General features: G+C 39.6%; 3 protein-coding genes and 1 pseudogene across 3 annotated transcripts; 2 read left to right on the top strand and 2 right to left on the bottom strand.

Moving 5' to 3' along the window:
* Positions 3-4,512, top strand: LOC104705662. Its single transcript, XM_010421712.2, has 10 exons — positions 3-403; positions 534-855; positions 931-1,067; positions 1,216-1,329; positions 1,419-1,502; positions 1,572-1,721; positions 1,817-1,973; positions 2,243-2,403; positions 2,485-2,608; positions 2,684-4,512. The coding sequence occupies exons 2-10, from the start codon at positions 535-537 to the stop codon at positions 4,289-4,291; spliced, it is 2,856 nt and encodes a 951-aa protein (XP_010420014.1). The 5' UTR covers positions 3-403; position 534; the 3' UTR covers positions 4,292-4,512.
* Positions 4,614-7,131, bottom strand: LOC104705661 (protein NRT1/ PTR FAMILY 5.9-like). Its single transcript, XM_010421711.2, has 3 exons — positions 6,901-7,131; positions 5,996-6,531; positions 4,614-5,890 (listed from the first exon to the last, which is right to left on the bottom strand). The coding sequence occupies exons 1-3, from the start codon at positions 7,105-7,107 to the stop codon at positions 5,011-5,013; spliced, it is 1,623 nt and encodes a 540-aa protein (XP_010420013.1). The 5' UTR covers positions 7,108-7,131; the 3' UTR covers positions 4,614-5,010.
* Positions 9,862-13,286, top strand: LOC104705660 (protein ZINC INDUCED FACILITATOR 1-like). The gene is made up of 17 exons (XM_019228258.1): positions 9,862-10,082; positions 10,279-10,319; positions 10,483-10,543; positions 10,625-10,727; positions 10,802-10,904; positions 10,984-11,037; positions 11,122-11,184; positions 11,345-11,394; positions 11,484-11,559; positions 11,656-11,856; positions 11,945-12,032; positions 12,209-12,294; positions 12,381-12,488; positions 12,600-12,644; positions 12,747-12,835; positions 12,924-12,967; positions 13,054-13,286. The coding sequence occupies exons 1-17, from the start codon at positions 9,935-9,937 to the stop codon at positions 13,143-13,145; spliced, it is 1,452 nt and encodes a 483-aa protein (XP_019083803.1). The 5' UTR covers positions 9,862-9,934; the 3' UTR covers positions 13,146-13,286.
* On the bottom strand, positions 18,422-19,046 carry LOC104709124 (annotated as a pseudogene).

Genomic DNA, 19,064 nt, shown 5'->3' with positions numbered 1-19,064 from the left:
TGCAGCAGCAGGGTGTTTGACGGCTACTTAACGGAGCCCCTAAAAAAATAAAAATCCTCTTTTCCCTTATCTTCCTCCTTCTTCCTCCCAAAACAAATCTCCCATTCTCTTCTCTTCTCTGCGGCCGTTGAGTCGTCTCTCTGTCTAGGTGTACTCACCCTCAGTGCTCTTAGGGTTTTCTCCAATCACCCCTCAATTTCATCATCACCCATCTCTTCTTCAGTTGAATTCGGACTTGTGTTTTCTTGCTTTCACCCCCCCTGATTGTACCTCTTTCTTCCTCGATCTCTCTTTCGTGGGTTTTGTGTCAGATATAACAAAAAAAAAAAAAAAAATTGGGTATTCCGACACAATCGATCATCGAATAAACCATTCGCCGCTATCTTCTCAATCAGCCGTAAAAGTAAGTACTTTGGTTCCTGAATCAGATGTTGTTGTTTACTTCATTGATTTTAAATTTGGTCCCTTTTCGCATAAATTTCAATTCTTGTTACAATATGTCACATTGGGTTTCTTCTCTATGGACTCCTTAGAATGGCAGCTGATCAGAGGAGAAAGCGGATGAACAGTGCCAATGTTATTGGTTTCAGTTCACGGGAGCATTATAGAGCTAAAAGGAAAAAGATTGGTTCATCACCCGATGGTGCTTTGCGTTCCGGTGATCACATCAGTCTTGAATGGGACCGTAACAGAAGTAAAGTAGTCTCTAAGAAGGAACAAGTTGGCTTGAGTTTTAGGCATCTTCGAGAATTTGTTGATGTTGTTCCTCCTAGTCGGAATATCTTGGCACAAGTATGCCCCGTTCCCCATGAGACTTTCCAGTTGGAAAATTTGTCAGAGGTGCTTTCTAATGAGGTATGGAGCATCTGCCTACACCTTTTGAAACGATCAAATTTTTCATCATTTTAATCTCCACTTGTTTTTTCTCAGGTTTGGCGCTCTAGTCTATCTGATGGTGAAAGAAATTATCTGCGGCAATTTCTCCCTGATGGAGTTGATGTGGAGCAAGTTGTACAATCATTACTCGATGGGGACAATTTTCATTTTGGAAATCCTTTTCTTGATTGGTTAGTTGCCCTGAACTTTTGGATTCCTAGACTGAACTCTGTGATTGCTTGCTACACCAAATAAGAGCTTGATAAACCGTATACTTGGTGATGGTCTAGTTTATGCTTAGATATTACGACTCCATCTGAATGTATGTTGTGGTTTCAGGGGAAGTGATGTCTGCTCCAGCAAAGCTCATCCAGATCAAATTGTTTCTAGAGAGGAAGGCCTGAGGGCTGATAAAAGGAGATACTATTCGGATTTAGAGAAATACCATCATGAGTATGTGCAGTTTTTTCTATTCAGATTATAGGAGCACTTGGAATTTTTGTCTACATGATTGTAACTCCTCTTTCCATTGTTTCTGGTAGAATTATAGATTATTTGCAGACGTTGAAGGAGAAGTGGGAAACCAGCAAAGATCCAGAGAAGGATGTTGTCAACATGATGTGCGGGTCAGTCAATTTTCTATCTAAAAGAACTGTTCAAGTGTAACGTAATCATTGCTAACATTTATTTCTCAGGAGATCAAGAGGGGCCAGTGCACATGTTAATGGTAGCTGCCAGGATCTAACTGCTACCTCAGAGTCGAGTTCCGGGACTGCAGATGAGAAACCATACAGTAGTGATAATAAGATTTCTTCGGTTGTCAGGACTGGAGAGGTTCAGAGAAGGTGCAACATATACTTTTTCACATTCATATGCAATTGCTGTTAGTATTTTTTTCCTTATCCCAAACCTGCATACTAATTCGTCCTATCCATTTTAGGCCCAAGATTTCTGCTGTAGAGAAAGAAAAATCTCAGAGTCCCTTGATTGCTCGAGATAATGTTGTAAACGCAGGCGTCAAAGCTAGAAAGAAGGACACGCTACCGAAACATAGCATTCAGCAAACTGATGGGGCTAAATACATGTCCTACCTTAAGGTTAGTTATTCTTCAGCATTTCTAAATATATTTAGTGAATGCTGTTAATCATCAAGCAGCAGAAAACTGGCTGTCCAAAGTTTATCAGCTTGAAAATTATTAAATATCCTGATCTCTCCATTATACAGCTGCATGCATATGGTATTTGGAGCTGTTTGTAAAACAAACGATTGTTATTTGTGTCGCTTTTTTGGGTTGATTCTGCAGTTGCTGTTCATGTAGCAAATGTGCTTATTAATCAAGCATTTAACTGCAATTTATTTATTTAGATAAGCAAGAAGCAGCATCAGATTGTCACAAGCATGAAGCAGTCTGGTAAAAGCATTCAATCAAGAGCACTTAATCGAATCTTGGGTAGCATCAATAATTTGGATGTTCAACCATACGGAGTGTTTGTGGAAGAAGAAGAGAAGAAACTAAACGCTCACTGGTCAGTGTTATTGTCAAACAAGTGGCTTCCTTCATCAGGCCTCTAATTTTGATTTCTTAAAGAATTGGTTGTTTCATGCAGGCTACAACTGGTTAAAGATCTTCCTGCAGCATATGCAATATGGCAAAAGCTACAGTTACAGAAACGAGATATAATCAGCTCTGTGGGAAGAGAACTGAAGGACAAACTCAATCCATGGATGGAGGTTTGTTTTCTTCGTAAACATGCATAATAGATTGTATCTGCATTCCCATTTGGTTAACTGCTTTCATGGGTGCAGGATAAACAACAACTGTACGCTGCAGAAAACCCTCTGCAGAAGCATGATGTTCAATACGATGATCAAGAAAGTTTGAACACTAATCAGAGTGATGATTTGACGCCAGACGTTGAAGATTCTGTCATTTTCAGTCAAGTTTCTGGCAAGAATCACTCCCCTTTAAAGGATTCTTTGTCTTATGGTGACCAAATCACAGATTCAGGTCGCTGCTTGCAAGTTGGCACATACCCATCGCAGGTTTCGTCACCAGATAGTGGCAATAACATCAATCTGGAGGATAGAGAAGAGAAACAATATTCTTCTCCTTCTCCTTGTTCTCCCAGCAGGTGTCATGGCCTTATCCAAACGGAGGTTGAAGCAAATGATTATTCCAGCTCTATACAAGGTCAGTCTCTCCCACAGGCTTCATTTCCTAGTGAGCCCCATGCGACAATTCTCGATGATGCAAATCCTGTAGGCAAGCACTGTGTATCAGACCTAGAGAATGCTTCGTCAGACCAGAGGATTCCTTGTATTACTTCAAGCCATGGAGAAGGTTCGCAGTTTTGTTCTGGTGGAGATGTGTGGGAGCCAGAGGGAGGAATAAGACAGTCCTACATTAGCCGCCAAGCTTACACCCCTAGTGGTGGATTGTCAATCATACACCATCCTGAAGGTGATGAAGCAGCTAAAAACTGTTTCATAGACCTAGAATCGAATATGCCTGAAGAAGTTGATAGGAGGAAGATGTTGCAGCGAAAAGCAAACAACAGTTTTGGTTCCTTCCCTAGCAATGATCAAAATGAACTACTCCAGTCTTTGTTTAATGACCAAGGTGTGGTATCTCGCACTACGGAGCAGCTCCACTCTCTTCTCAAAGTCCCACATAATGAGGAGCGTAAACAAATTATGGGAATTGGTTTTCATCAGGAAGGAAGCAACAATCTGATGGAGAGCAGTCAGTTTTCTGGTCAGTTTCATGATCAGATACCTGCACCACATGCACTTTCCCACGACCAGCAGAGACAAATTGACGTCTATGGCCAAGGAAGCATGTCAGACAACATTTACTCCAATGGACGTGGATTCTTGATGCAGCGGCCGGACTGGAACCCCAATTGTGCTCAGATAGGAGTTACCCCACAGCCCCGGTTGAGCACTGGCCCTTTGTTAAATCAGAACTGGCAATTTAGGAGTATGTGGGCAAACACAAATGGTGTCGGATGTACAAGTCAAGGCAGTCAAACCGGGACCGAAAGAGATCCGAGCCTTCTTCGAGTTGTTAATAATGCGGAGCAGATAGTTCATAGGGGGAGTACTTCAGATCAAAGCTTATTTTCTGTTCTCTCTCAATGCAGTCAATTGCGCCATTCCAGATCTGCTTTCGAGCCAGAAAGTTCGAGTGATCAAGTGGTTGCTCCTGGTAACTACGGAATGCTGATGGGGGGAGGTACAACTCAGGTAGGCAGCAATTTGGTTCAGCCTGCGAACCCGCTTGATTACTTGAGCGGTAGCAACCCGGTAACATCTTTGATGCCAGATGATGTAGCGTGGATGAACCAGAGCCGCCAGAACTCTGGTCTCCATGACCCACTAGGCAAGCTGTATCCAAGGTCATGGAATCCGTAAGTTATATATATGCTTCTGAAGTTTTGCGTTGCAGAAGAAGCACCTGGAATATACAAAACCCAACTTGGGTTCTTAGTTTTCTTTTCTGTGCCTGTACATACAAAGATACAGAGGAACTTTGGTTTTGTACATATTTAGATTTTGAGATATGGATTAGGAAGAAAATGAGGATACTCCAGCTACCTTTTGACTTATACATTTTGCCTTCTCAGTTCTCACCATCTCTCTCTCAAGTATTTTTAATTCCTTTTGCCATAAAAAAAAGTTGGACAATACCAATGTTGTCTTTTTTTTTTTTTTTTTTTTTTTTTTTTTTTTTTTTTTTTTTTTTTTTTTTTTTTTTCTTGATTCTCGACACCTATCTGTTAAGGAAGCTGGTCTAAATGGAATCATCAGCTCACAGGACTAATAATTTAACGTTTCAGACATTTTCTATTTTGGTTTCGTTTCTGTCGATTTTACAAGTGTTGTTGGTCGATGGGGTGACTGAAGATATGTATCGAATGCACAAAATAATAATAATAATGGTGAATCTTTTGCATTTGTTACAGAAAAATACTTATGGATAAAAATCTTGTAGAGAACATTTTTCTGGCTCTTTTTTATGACCTGCTAGCTAGTTCTTAAGCTAAGCTACTAATACACTTAGAACATTCGTGGAGTCTTGTGGCAAACGGTTAGTTTAAGTCGACTGCGTTGAAGGAATTGAAATTGTCATCTCATTTAGGGGCTTCTTTCTCTTCACCACCTTGATCGCTGCTACTATTGAAATACTTGCATAGAACTATGTAGAACATAAAGCATACTGTACTTGTAAGAGCAAGGAGCCAGTAGTATTTGTCAAGGCGGGCTTTCGACATGTCATCTGCGAACCAGTTTTGGCGTTCACCTGTTGAGCTCGAGTAGGCCTCGACGATTGTGATCAGTGCAGCACTCACAAAGCTTCCAACGCCAAAGACACTTGTGTAGAGAGCAAATCCCATTGTTCTCATTCTAACCGGAACTTCGCTATAGAAGAACTCTTGCATCCCAACGACTGTGAAAATATCTGAGATTCCCAAGAGGATATACTGAGGAAGTAGACAGAAGATGCTCAGCGGAACGGTTTCTGGATCATAATCAGGTAAAGTCTTCATCTTTTGGCTTATGTCTAGCCTTTTTCTTTCCACTAGTGCAGCAATAACAATGGCAATGATTGATAGAAACATTCCAACTCCCATTCTCTCCATAACAGAGATACCTTTACCATTCTTCTTGATTCTTTTGGTGACAGGGATCAAGATCTTTTCGTACAACGGCATAAGAAGGATTATCGATAACGTGATCGTGCTTTGCAGGGTCGCGGGTGGGATTTTGAAGCTGGAACCAATGTTTCGCTGCATAGTCATACCTTGTTTGGTGAAAAAGGTTGCTGGTAGCTGGAAGATAACAGCAAACATGAGAAGCATCGTCCATATGGGCAAAAGACGAAGCACTAACTTGACATTATCTAGTCCAGAGAAAACCGCTTTCGAGCTTTCATCATCCAATATCTTAGTGGTTGTTGAAGCAGTCTCAATGTCTTCCACCTCACATTTACAGAGAGGCCTTTCTTGTAGCCTACGTAAGAAAAGAAACAGAGCAAAATCAGGTCATTGTAACTAAGTCACTAAAATATTTTAAAAAGGATAGTTCGCATGAAATTGGTAGGTTCTTTGGACTTACTCTAGCTCCATAGCATCCAAATCTTCCTCATCAGCAAGTGTATATTTGCTTCTCTTCTTCACTATTCTCTCTTTGATGAAGTTAAGGACCTTCGCAAAAGATGAAGTATTTGTTTTCGTCTTCAAACCGGCACCAGGACCGTATACATAGATCCCGCTACCCGACAAGAACAACAAGATCAACAGGAACATGGCGATTCCGGGTAAAGCGAAACCAAGGACCCAACCAAAAGTATCTTGGATATATGCCATGACTGTGACACCCATCAGGCTTCCGGTGCAGACGCCAAAGTACCACAATTGGAAAAACTTAGTCTTTAGGGTAGCTTTAGACTCCTCTTGATCACCCGAGGGAAGCTCGGAATCCTTCTCGAGGTCGCGGTCTAGCTGGTCTGCACCAAAGGCTTGAAGAGAAGGGTTTAAGACGCCTAAACCTAGTGAGATAAGACCTAGTGAGGAGTACAGAAAACATGTTGAGACTGTCTTTGTAGCTGAGCGTGACCCAGAAAATGCCGTCCATGTCAATCCCACTAGCGCCTTTACGAAAAAAAATAGACAAAAAATTTTAATATATAACAAGAAAAAATCGAATTTTCTACTTGGCCAGCTTTTTGCCAATAAGATCCGATTAGACTTGTTAAGAGCATTATGTATTATTAACATTATAATCAAAAGTCCATATCAACCTAATTATAAAAGGGCGACCCTATATGTTTTCTTTGACTATTTAAGATAGTCTAAAAGTCTATAAACCGTTTTTTTTCAAACACTACTAAGTGCATATACATAATCACTTCATTAAACCGGAAAACTAAGTTTTAGTTTAGACCGTCTAAATCATTATGTTCCAATATATACTTAAATAAATATGTATATAAAATATTGTGAAATCCAAGAGATTCTTACCACAAAGTAGACAGAAGAAGAAGCGAGGATTGTGAAGAATCTATCCCAATAAGCATCAGCCAAAGGAGCAGCGAAGAGAGGCAACATAGAAGTGAAACCAGCCCAAGTATTGACTGTTTTGGCTGCTCTTGAATTACTCATCTTCACTACATCTGTTAGATATGTCACTAAGTTTGATGCAACTCCTTTGAATGCATATCTCTCCATCCCCACAATCACTATAAACACACACACACAAAAAAAATAGTCTATAATTTAAGTAAGTATGAATCTTAATTTGTAAGAAACAAAACAAAGGAGAGAAAAATTCGTTTACCTATGAGAAGGGCACATGACTTGCCAAGTCCTCTTCTCTTCCGTTCTAAGTCCATTAGAGTCTGTGTGTGGAGGAAAAGAGAGCGAGATTATACGTATGAGGAGAACTGAGACTAATGGTATGACAAGAATTGAGATTACTTCTGGTGATTTGTTTTCTTATTCATAAACGTATAAAATCATACTCTTAGAATTTCCGTTAATAGCATAGATTAATTTCCATTTTTGTAATTTCTATATCTTTAACACCTACATGAATGTCTATTACCAGTTAAATGGAAGATAATTATATTACCAAACCTATCAATTTTCTGTACGTTATACTTCTCAACTACTTATATTTGTTAACAAATCGATCTATTCATTTAAAACGATATGGAAAAATATGTGAAACTGGAAAGTTTTGTTTATATGAAAGGAAACTTTTCTAAAGTAGATTAGGAAACTCAATAGTCAATGCGCTTTAATTTCCAACCATTCTTATATACTAAATCCGGATTATCAATAATTGGAAAATACTCAAAATAGTCATATAACACTCTCTAAAAGCCCTAAGCATATATGTTCCATATTTTTATTGGAAAGTAGTCACTACTAAAAAATATATAAAAAAAAAATCAATAAAAAAAACTCATAAATAAATTAGCAAACTGCAGTTTCTACTAGAAACACAAAATTTCAATGTATTCGGGTCCAAATAAAAGGCCCAATAAAATAGGATCCTCGTTTATTTCTAACGCAAGTAATGTAGAAGAGATAGATATGAAGGAAGATGTTTCAGTGCCTAATAAGATCCCCTTTGTGAGAACCAGCTGGCTGCAAAGCAACATGTGGAGGGAATCTCTGTGAATCCTCGTGATTTATTGGTTGCCTCCACTAGTAAGTACCATTGACGTTGAGTTGTCCACGCGCTTGTTACTCTCGGCTCTGAACAAACAACAGACAAGACAAGGAGTCAGAAAATATCTTATTTACAATTAAATGCAACGTTTTTAATGTGTTTTAATACCAAATCCAACGTTTTTGACGTTAAGCAGTGCAAACTATAGAGGGAGAGGCTGATGGTGAGCCATGCCAGAACAGAGAATATGTTAAATTATTGTACCAAACCATGAGCTAGACGTAGTCACGTAGGCTATTGTAATTAACACTGGTCTCTCGAGTACAAAATGAAGATCCATCATCCGTGATTTACTGATGAGTAGAAGGCCACCTACAGTTCCACTCTCAGCCATACTTTGGAAGGCAAAGCGCAGCAAAAAAAAAAAGAACGAACAAAAACAGAGTTTTATTTTTCGTGGAAGTGATGAAAAGCTGAATAAGTTGATCCCAATCCGTTCTCAAATGTCATCTAATTATGCACCACGTACTGTATTCAAACGTTATAACAGAGAATTTAACTAAAATTCATTTTAAAAAATATTTAATTGGAAAAGCAGTATATTCGATGAGTTTCAGTTTCAAAACACTCAGGAATTAATTGGAAAAGAAACAGTCATGCAAACTGCAAAGGACTGTGACGTTTAGGTGTTTCGAGGCAGTCACTAATTCAAGCATTCGGAAACGTCATAATAATCTCTGAATGAACGTGCTGCTTTAAGTTCTTCTGGTTCTTTTTTTTGAATAATAAGTTCTTCTGGTTCTGGTGAGGCCTTTTTACTGAGTGTCCTTCTTTACTCAACTAGACAGATGAAAAATTACTGAAACAAAAAATACCATAATATATTCACGTGAAGCCGTAAAGGTACACATATATATATCGAAAGATATGTACATTTTTGAATGTTGAAAATTTTGAGTATACATATATATAGCAAATCTTAAAGAACGCACTGCTTTTAAAAAGTACGGTGATGCCTCCTTCACTTGGGGAAAAAAACAATTTAAGGACGGGCTTCGTGGCCTAATGGTAAGAATGGGCTCTGGTAGCAAACACAATCCGAGTTCAAACTCTGCTGGAGGGAACTATCTCACAAATTTTTGGCCTAATGATATGAATCCTTGCTTTCCACCCATTTGAATATCTGGAAGGGGGCTTACTCATGGATTGCCCTTTCCTAAGAGATTAGTCTGGGCTTATGTGGGTTTGGAATTACCTTTTTTGTTATAATAAAAAATAAACAATAGAATAAACTCACGTGAAGGATGACAACACAACAGAGAAAGAAAAATAAATTACTCACGTGAAGGAATGGCCTTTGCTAAATAAGATAACAATTCCAAGTCCAAAAGATAGATCACTTGCCAATATTGTTTAGTCCTATTTTATGTCTCTCCACTTTAAAATTGGTCTCCTTTTCCCTATCATAACGGCAACCAATATCTTTGTTTTGAAACCTGGTGGGATCAACTCTTCATGCATAGTCACTACCACTTTGACAACGATCGAATTGGTTTGTCTGCCTTCATCCTATCTCAGACTAGCTAGATACAATTTTATTTTAAAATAAATTTGTATATTTATTTGGGAGCAGTGATTAGTAAAAAACAAAAAGCCCATGAAGAGAAAAGACGAGAGAGAGACACTGGTGGTGTGTGCTACTGATTGATTTTTCCTTTACGGTACATTGAAATATATTCCCTTACGGTATTCAAATTTTCCACTATATTATTCTTTCCTTTAGTTCCGGATAGCGTCGAGCGAATTTGTTCAGTTGTTAAACCATTTTTTTTTTTTTTGTGGGAATTTTAGGTTCTTTGTTAAGTTGCTACAAGAAAAATGGGTGAGGAGTACAATGCAGCCCTTTTAGAGAAAAGGAATTTTCACGAGGGATGCCCTGGGTGTAGAGTGGAGCAGATGAAGCAGCTCCGGCGAGGATATCCGTACCTGGAGCTGTCTTTCGTGTGGATTATCGTGCTCGCCACTTGTAACCACCTTCTTTCCCTCCTTCTCAAAACAGTTTTTCTTATCTTAAGGCTAGTTTTGTTTATTTGACTATTCGGTACTTTCAACTACACATACGTTGAACAGATTCCGGAAAATGATTGGCTGATTGGTCTTTGTTGCTATTTGACTCTTATGCAATTTATCATGCCTTCTCATTACGATTCATGTGTTTGCAGCTCTGCCTATATCATCGCTATACCCATTCCTCTACTCCATGGTATGATTTTTTTTTTTTTTTTTGGGTTAAAAAATGAGAGACATGTAAGACAGTTAGGGTTTTAAAACAGATGAATATGTAAACCACATCTCATACTAATACCGGTCTTTTTATCAAACGCTCTGAATTGTACGTCTAATATATGTTTTCTTTGTTTTCATAGATAGAGGATTTTGATGTCGCAGAGAGCGAGAAAGATATCGGATTTTATGCTGGGTTTGTGGGTGAGAAGAAATTGCCTCAGTCACCTACATTGAATCTATATATCTACCGTTTGTTCTAACTATTCTCTTGTTATTTCGAAGGCTGCTCTTTCATGTTTGGCAGAGCACTGACGTCATTGTCCTGGGGGATGCTTGCTGATCGATACGGAAGAAAACCCATCATACTCGTGGGAACTATCTCGATGTTCGTATCCTTTGATCACTATTGTAACCGTGTTAATTTGTTAGATGATTGATTTAAGCGTGTGGTTATTGCAGTGCCATTCTCAACGCTCTTTTTGGCTTGAGCGTGAACTTTTGGATGGCAATTGGCACGAGGTTTCTGCTTGGGAGTTTCAACTGCCTGCTTGGTACAATGAAGGTAACCTCCTTTATCTTGTCTTTTTTTGTTCCGCACACCAGACTGGCAGTCGCAGTTTCTCATATATGATTACTTTCAGGCGTATGCATCCGAGATATTTCGTGAGGAATACCAAGCTACAGCAATGTCAGCTGTAAGCTTCTCCATGACGTATTTTTTTGTGTATGTTTAATTTGTTTCTTTGTGTCATGACGTTTGTAACTTCGACTCGTTTCAGGTTAGTACTTCTTGGGGCATTGGACTGATCGTTGGCCCTGCTCTAGGCGGTTTCTTGGCTCAGGTTAGTTGATCACATATCCAAGTTTCATATATTTTCTTAGTTTTCCAAACCTTGCAATTACTTTTATGTTCTAAATGTCTGAGTGCATCTCTCCTTACTTTAGTTTTTAAGTTTCTTCCGGTCTAATTCATTAATGCTTTTCAATCTTCTCCAATATTAGCCGGCAGACAAATATCCAAACGTGTTCTCCAAAAATTCCATTTTTGGCAGGTGTGTATATATTCTTGGGTACTCCTCTGTTTAATAGTTTAGTGGAAATAATGGTATCTCATAAAATAATTATGCGAATTGGAATGCAGATTCCGTTATGCCTTGCCGTGCTTTACCATATCGGCTTTTGCATTGGTTGTGACAGTACGATGCTGCTTCATTCCGGTATGCCTTTACCTTTTACTTCGTAAACGACTCTTCTTTCTTAATATATTTCTCACAGAGTTCACCCACAAGTCTCCTATGTCTTTCTCCGTGTAGGAAACGCTGCACAATCATAAGTTGGACAGCACAGCACATGATGATTCATTGGAGACACTTGAAGAATCCTCTGCTTCTACCACGAATGCAGGGAGAAACGAAAGAAAGGCTTCGCAAGTGTCTCTCTTGAAGAATTGGCCCCTCATGTCTTCTATCATTGTGTATTGTATTCTGTGTCTTCATGATACTGCATACTCCGAGGTAAGTGTAGTTAAAACTCTACAAAAATCTTTGAGCTCCTCTTATCTGAACAAAAAAATCTTAATCACTTTGGAATCTGGCTATGCAGATATTTGCACTATGGGCTAACAGTCCAAGGAAGTATGGAGGTCTGAACTATTCAACCAATGATGTTGGTACGGTTCTTGCTATCTCAGGTATGCGGAACATCCTCATGTCTTGTGTTTTAATGATGAGAACTTTGTGAAAATGATGATTAGAAAGACTGCTTCGATCTGAATCTGTATGCGAGTTAAGTAATCATGAGGAAGCAGAATTATTACTTATGAAATTGAGACTTTTATTAATACACTCATCAACACTTCTTTTTTAGGAATCGGCCTATTCTCCTTTCAGGTTTTTGTTTATCCTTTCGCCGAGAGACTGCTAGGACCTGTACTGGTCACCCGTTTTGCTGGGGTCAGTTGATATTTCCTTTGATGCTCCCTTGAATATGTAGCTCACTTGAATGAAACAAGATCTTCTAACAATTTATTTCATTTCAGGCCGTGATGATACCAATGCAGATTAGTTATCCATTCATAGCTAATCTATCAGGTCTCAGTCAAAGCATAATGTTGAATTGTGCATCAATCCTACTCAATTTGCTTAGTGTAAGTTCAAAAGCAAAAGCTAATCCTTTTCTTTACATATAAAGAAAACAATTTCACGTTATCAATGTATTTCTCAGCTCTGCTTATACGTTATAGTTTTTGTGAATATAGGTGTCTGCGATAACCGGTTTGTTGATTCTGCAAAATAAAGCTGTGGTAAACGAACATTCTTTAATCTTTTGTAAACCGGTCCAATATTTGACAATTTAACTTCATCTTCTTCTTTTTTTTAATTGTATGAAACAACAAAAACAACAGGATCAGAGCCAAAGAGGAGCGGCTAATGGAATTGCTATGACTGCAATGTCTCTCTTTAAGACCGTTGGACCAGCTGGCGCTGGCATATTGTAAGTGACATTTTTTGAATGACCACGTAAGTACATTCAAAGAAGCAGTAATTAATGACTTCTAAACACAAATCTCTATTGCTGACAGATTTTCTTGGAGCGAAAGGCGACTTGACGCTGCATTTCTACCAGGTAATCTCATTACTTCCCTTTGACCATTAATCTTAAAGATGTTCATAATACTTAATCCTAACACAAATTATTGAAAATGTATGCAGGGTCGCATATGGTGTTCTTCGTGCTGAATGTGATAGTCGTGGTCGGAGTAGCTCTCACGTTCAAACCATTTCTAACCACGGCTCCAAGATGAATTATTCATTTGAACAGTGAATGTATGAACGTAACTCGCTGTACATATTAATTAATTTCAGATTAGAAAGAAACAGTTCTGACCTTAGGCTTAGGATTTAATTTAGCTTCTGTTTATTGGTTAGAAATAGCTTTAGGGCTGTCCATGCATTAAATCTTTGGAAGTGAATTTCATCCTGAATTAATGTATTGATCGTTTATCTAATGGGTCGAATTGTCATAACTCACTTCTAGTTTATATTGATAGCAACATCAGATTAAAGCCTCCAGCCAAAGCAGAGTATTTGCTTTGAAACAATATTGCTAGTCCTAATTCAGTGATGTGTTTGTGCTTCCTCTCTGCCAATCCATTTTGTTGTGGAATGTGTGGACATGAGAGGTGTTGTAGAATGCCACAGTTTTGCAGATGTTGTAAGAAAGGAGTGTTAATGAACTCCCCTCCACCATCACACTGAAACGATTTGATCTTACAATCAAATTGATTTTCAACCAATTTCTGGAACATTGTGAAGATTGAAAAGAAATCTGACTTTAATTTCAGTGGATAAAACCAACTGTATATGGAATAATTGTCTACAAAGACTACATAGAATCTGAATCCTTGAACAGAATTTATTGGAGAGGGAGCCCATAAGTCACAGTGAACCCTCTCAAGAGGTCTAGAAGCAAGAAAACTAGAAGAAGAGAATGGAAGTCGTGAGCTTTTCCCGAGCTGACACGCTTCACACACCGACTTGGTGATCTTATTGAAGGAGATAGACTGATTTGTAGCTAGCTTCTGGAGGACTTGCAGGTGAGGGTGACCAAGCCTTCTATGCCACACTTCATCACTGGCAAGGTGTTGATTAGTATAGTAGAAAACTTGATGTCTCGGTTCCCCCAAAGAATATAGACCATTATGCGTTCTTCCCGGTACCAGTAGCTTCTTGGTTGCCTTTTCATTAATACGAACACCATCGTCATCAAATTCAAAAGCACATAGATAATCCTTTGTTAACTTAGAAACAGACAATAATGATCGAGCAATATTAGAACAAACAAGCACATCCTTCAAGGGTAGATTACCTGATGTAGAAGCTATACTGGCGGAGCCTGTATGGGTAATGGGAAGAAACGTACCATCACTTACCATCACTGAATCTGACCCAGTGTATGGTTGAGATTGATGCAGAACTTGAGTAGAGGGTGTGACGTGTACAGAGGACCCTGAGTCTGGCAGCCATTCGTGACCATGTTGGTCTGTGACATCGGTGATGCGCATTGTAGTCAAAGCTGTTGGAATGTCGTCGGCTTGATAGCTGTTGTTGAACCTGTGCCAACAGCGCAGTGCAGGATGTCCATTCTTTCCGCAAATCTGACAAGTGATGCTCTGAGAGTTGGACGTGCTGGTGAGCTGTTGGTGAAAGCCTCTTCCTCTTGTTGAGAATGAGTTTCTTCCACCACGACCAAACCTACCAGTTCCTCTGCCTCTTATGTTGTTGTTAGGCTGGTAGTATCCCGAAATATTCTGCTGAGAGACATTGAAAGCAAGATGTGGAGTCACTGAGTTCTCGACCAAATAGGACTGAAGTCTGTCATCATAGCCTGTAAGCTTCGGGATCACATCGTCCAGAGTTGGACCAGGAACAGAGTCGACAACATTCTCTATAGTGGTTTAGATCGGGTCATACTCACGTCCTAACCTGTGTAGTGCAGCGAATATCTTCATTTTCTCAGTGACAGGACTACCGATTGAAGCTAGTTGATCTCATATGCTTTTAAGTTCTCTAAGATACACTACCATAGTCCTATCTTTCTTCTCTATGGTCTGCAACTTTCGTTGAAGCTCAAACAGCCTAGAGGAGGAGACTCTATTAAAGTGATTTGCCAGAGTATTCCATACCTGATAAGACGTCGAACAGTTGAGAACAATATTGAGTATATCTTCAGCAAAAGAGCCTAGCAGCCAAGACTTGACAACAAAATCAGTTCGGATCCAGTTCTGATACTCGCTCTGGTAGTTTGGATTTGGCCTCTGCGATGGAGTGCCGTCAGTTCCAGTGACATGACAGTAGCTTGAGGAACAGAGATGGATCCATCGACGAATCCGAGCAAACCTTGACCAGCGAGGAAAGTCTCAAACTGGTTCTTCCATAGAACGTAGTTTTGACCAGTAAGAGTAACAGTAACGCAGTTGGAGATGTTCAGAGTGGGAACCGTGTAGGTTCCAACCTGACTATTTGCCATAGGCTCAGACCGACTGAGCTCTGATACCATGAAAGCAGAATAAGATAACTTGTAAAGTATGAAACTTGGAACTTTTGTATTATAAGCTCAAAGGTTTACAATGTTGCTAACGGCTTATTTATACAAGTTTCATAAACCCTAATGTGTCTTAACATATGTCAAAATCCAATTACACAATTTGCATCTAAGGCTGTGAATTGGTTAGACATCTCTATCATCGGTTTGCAACTTGATCTCTTTATAGTTGCTTTTGCCGTACTGTCAAGGCATGCGGCTAAGGCCTTTACTTCTTCCGTTTTGTCCGCTGCTATTTCCTCTGCTGCTCCAATTTTGTCTTGAATACAAACTTGTCTTTTGTCTGGGAACGATAACGTAACTGTTGCAGAGAGTTTAGGAGTTGACCGTTGAATTGATTGAATCGAATTGAGCTTAACGGGCTTTTGCGTTTGGCCCATTTGGTTGCTCTGCAGAACGACATCGTTATGTGCTGTTGCAGAGGGTGAAGAAAGCAAATACTCTGCTTTGGCTGGAGGTTTTAATCTGATGTTGCTATCACGTTGCTGTAAGCAAATACTACTGTTCGATTGGTCCTTCACGCTGATGTAACACACAACTGGGAGCTCAAACAGATGGATGTAAAGAACGCCTTTTTGCATGGTGATCTCCAAGAAACTGTATACATGCGACAACCTGCATGCTTCATTGATCCTGACAAGCATGATTATGTCTACCATCTCCACAAGTCGATATATGGCTTAAAACAGTCTCCCAGAGCTTGGTTTGACAAATTCAGCAATTTCTTGTTGGAATTTTGGTTTCACCTGCAGCCTACTGGATCCCTCTCTTTGTTTATGATCGTAATGGTGATAACATCCTTCTACTCCTCTATGTCGATGACATGGTTATCACTGACAACTCCTCTCGCACTCTTACACATCTCTTGGAGGAACTCAATAATCACTTCAGAATGACAGATCTTGGTCAAGCTCATTATTTTTTAGGCATTCAGATCCAAACTTTGACCAACGGCTTGTTCATGTCACAACAGAATTATGCTGAAGATCTTCTGGTTACTGCAGCCATGGCACACTGCTCCCCAATGCCAACACCTTTGCCCCTGCAACTAGATTGAGTGCAAGCTCAACAAGAAGAATTATTCGATCCTACTTACTTTCGCAGTCTAGCAGGTAAGCTACAGTATCTGACTCTAACAAGACCAGATATTCAGTTCTCTGTGTATTATGTCTGTCAAAAGATGCACAAGCCATCGGTGTCTGATTTCCAACTGCTCAAACGGATTCTCCGGTATGTCAAAGGCACTATCACTATGGGTATCACCTACAGCAGAACCAACTCATTTGATCTCAAGGCATATAGTGACAGCGATTATGCGAATTGCAAGGAAGGAAGACGTTTTGCTGGCGGGTATTGTACCTACTTAGGACGCAACCTTATCTCTTGGTCGTCTAAAAAGCAACCCACCGTGTCCCAAAAGTTCCACTGAAGCAGAGTATCGATCCTTGTCTGAAACAACCTCAGAGATCAAATGGATCAGTTCGGTTCTCCGAGAGCTTAACATTCCACTCCCACAGACACCGGAGCTCTACTGTGACAATCTTTCTGCAGTCTATCTCACTGCCAATCCTGCATATCATGCTCGTACGAAGCACTTTGATGTGGACTATCATTATGTCCGAGAAAGTGTTGCTTTAAAAGCTTTGGTGGTTACACACATCACTGGCGACCAGATGATTGCCGACATCTTTACTAAGTCTCTTCCCATTGCCACCTTTAACTTCCTCAGAAGCAAACTCGGTGTCGGTCTTCCCCCCACACCAAGTTTGAGGGGGGCTGATAGCAACATCAGATTAAAGCCTCCAGCCAAAGCAGAGTATTTGCTTTCTTCACCATCTGCAATAGCACAGAACGATGTCGTTCTGCAGAGCAACCAAATGGGCCAAACGCAAAAGCCCGTTAAGCTCAATTCGATTCAATCGATTCAACGGTCAACTTCTAAACTCTATGCAATAGTTATGTCATCGTTCCCAGACAAAAGACAAGTTTGTATTCAAGACAAAATTGGAGCAGCAGAGGAAATAGCAGCGGACAAAACGGAAGAAGTAAAGGCCTTAGCCGCATGCCTCGACAGTACGGCAAAAACAACTATAAAGAGATCAAGTTGCAAACGGATGATAGAGATGTCTAACCAATTCATAGCCTTAGATGCAAATTGTGTAATTGGATTTTGACATCTGTTAAGACACACTAGAGTTTATGAAACTTGTATTAATAAGCCGTTAGCAACATTGTAAACCTTTGAGCTTGTAATACAAAAGTTCCAAGTTTTATACTTTACAAGTTATCTTATTCTGCTTTCATATATATTGACACATTTGCCTTATCCACAATATGGAGTTGAGTGTGGATGAAGAAACGAGTGATTTGGTCAAAGAGACGGTCGTTTGTTATCTGCTTTTCATTCTCAACTTTATTAAAAATCTTGGATTGAATCTTCTTATCTAGAGGGGAAAAAAAAACACAGGAATAGACAATAATAATGGTTTCTCAACCACCATCTACAAAATGTTGGGTCAAGAAAAACAAAACATGTTTAAAGCGGATTCCAAATTCAAATAGCATAAGTAACGAAGATAAGGCTGGCACATGCACATCAAATTAACGTTAACGCATACCTTTTTAGGGTTAACTAACTAATCGGTTTATTTTAAAAGTATTACAAGTAGTATCCAAAAAAAAAGTAGTATGCAAAAAGACAATGAGTAGAAGACAAACAATTCACATAGTGTGCACATGCCTTTCAGCTTTTCTCATTCAAAGTTAACATTATTTTGCGAGAACACGATAATGGAGTTGCCACATTTGTTACATAGAAAACGAAAAGGACATAGGCCCTTCAGTTCTCGTGTTAGTGAATATTGGGCTTGAGGCCACGTAGCTGCATTATTCGACTTTCTCGAGAGAAGAGAAGAGAGGAAAATTTATAAAGAAGACCTTCAACTTTTTTATGTTTTTCTAATTCTACGCTAACTCTTATTTGTTTTCCCTTTTAAAAAACTGAAAACGTAATCCGATAATAAAAAGAAGAGACCCTCCTATCATCACCCCCACGCTCTGGATTAAATCTCCCAGCACATGCAGATAAGCCCCTTGAATGTTAGTTTACGCTGCTTCTTCTCACCCTTACCACCTCCAGTGCCATTCTCAATCAAGGCTTCATAGAGATGTGGATCACCATGGTGATGATGTCGTGTTCATGTTCATGGTGATGGCTATGGTCGCGGCCATGGCTGTGACAGTGACTGTGAGAACCGTGGTCGTGTCCCAACAGAATAGCCATAGCAATGTTCACCAGCAGACCAACTGCAGAGACGAGTAACATGAGAGATCCCTGAACTTCACCACTGCCGTTGTTAAGTCTAGCAATTGATTCGTAGACCAAGACGCCAGCAAGAAGCCAAATCATCTGGATGGATACAAGGGAACCAAGAATCTCGATCCTGAAGAAGCCATAGGACTGGCGTGGGTTTGCCTCCCAACCTGAAGCCCAAAGAGAGAACAAGGATATGGCAAAGGCTGCAACATCGGACAAAAGATGAGCCGCATCAGTGAGAATGGCAAGACTGTTGGCCTTGATCCCTCCAACCACTTCGACAATAAGTAAAGACTGTTTTAC

The sequence above is a fragment of the Camelina sativa genome, chromosome 8, assembly GCF_000633955.1.
Source record: "Camelina sativa cultivar DH55 chromosome 8, Cs, whole genome shotgun sequence".
Lineage (NCBI taxonomy): Eukaryota > Viridiplantae > Streptophyta > Magnoliopsida > Brassicales > Brassicaceae > Camelina > Camelina sativa.
The sequence above is the reverse complement of the archived record's forward strand: the minus strand, read 5'-3'. Positions and strand labels throughout refer to the sequence as shown.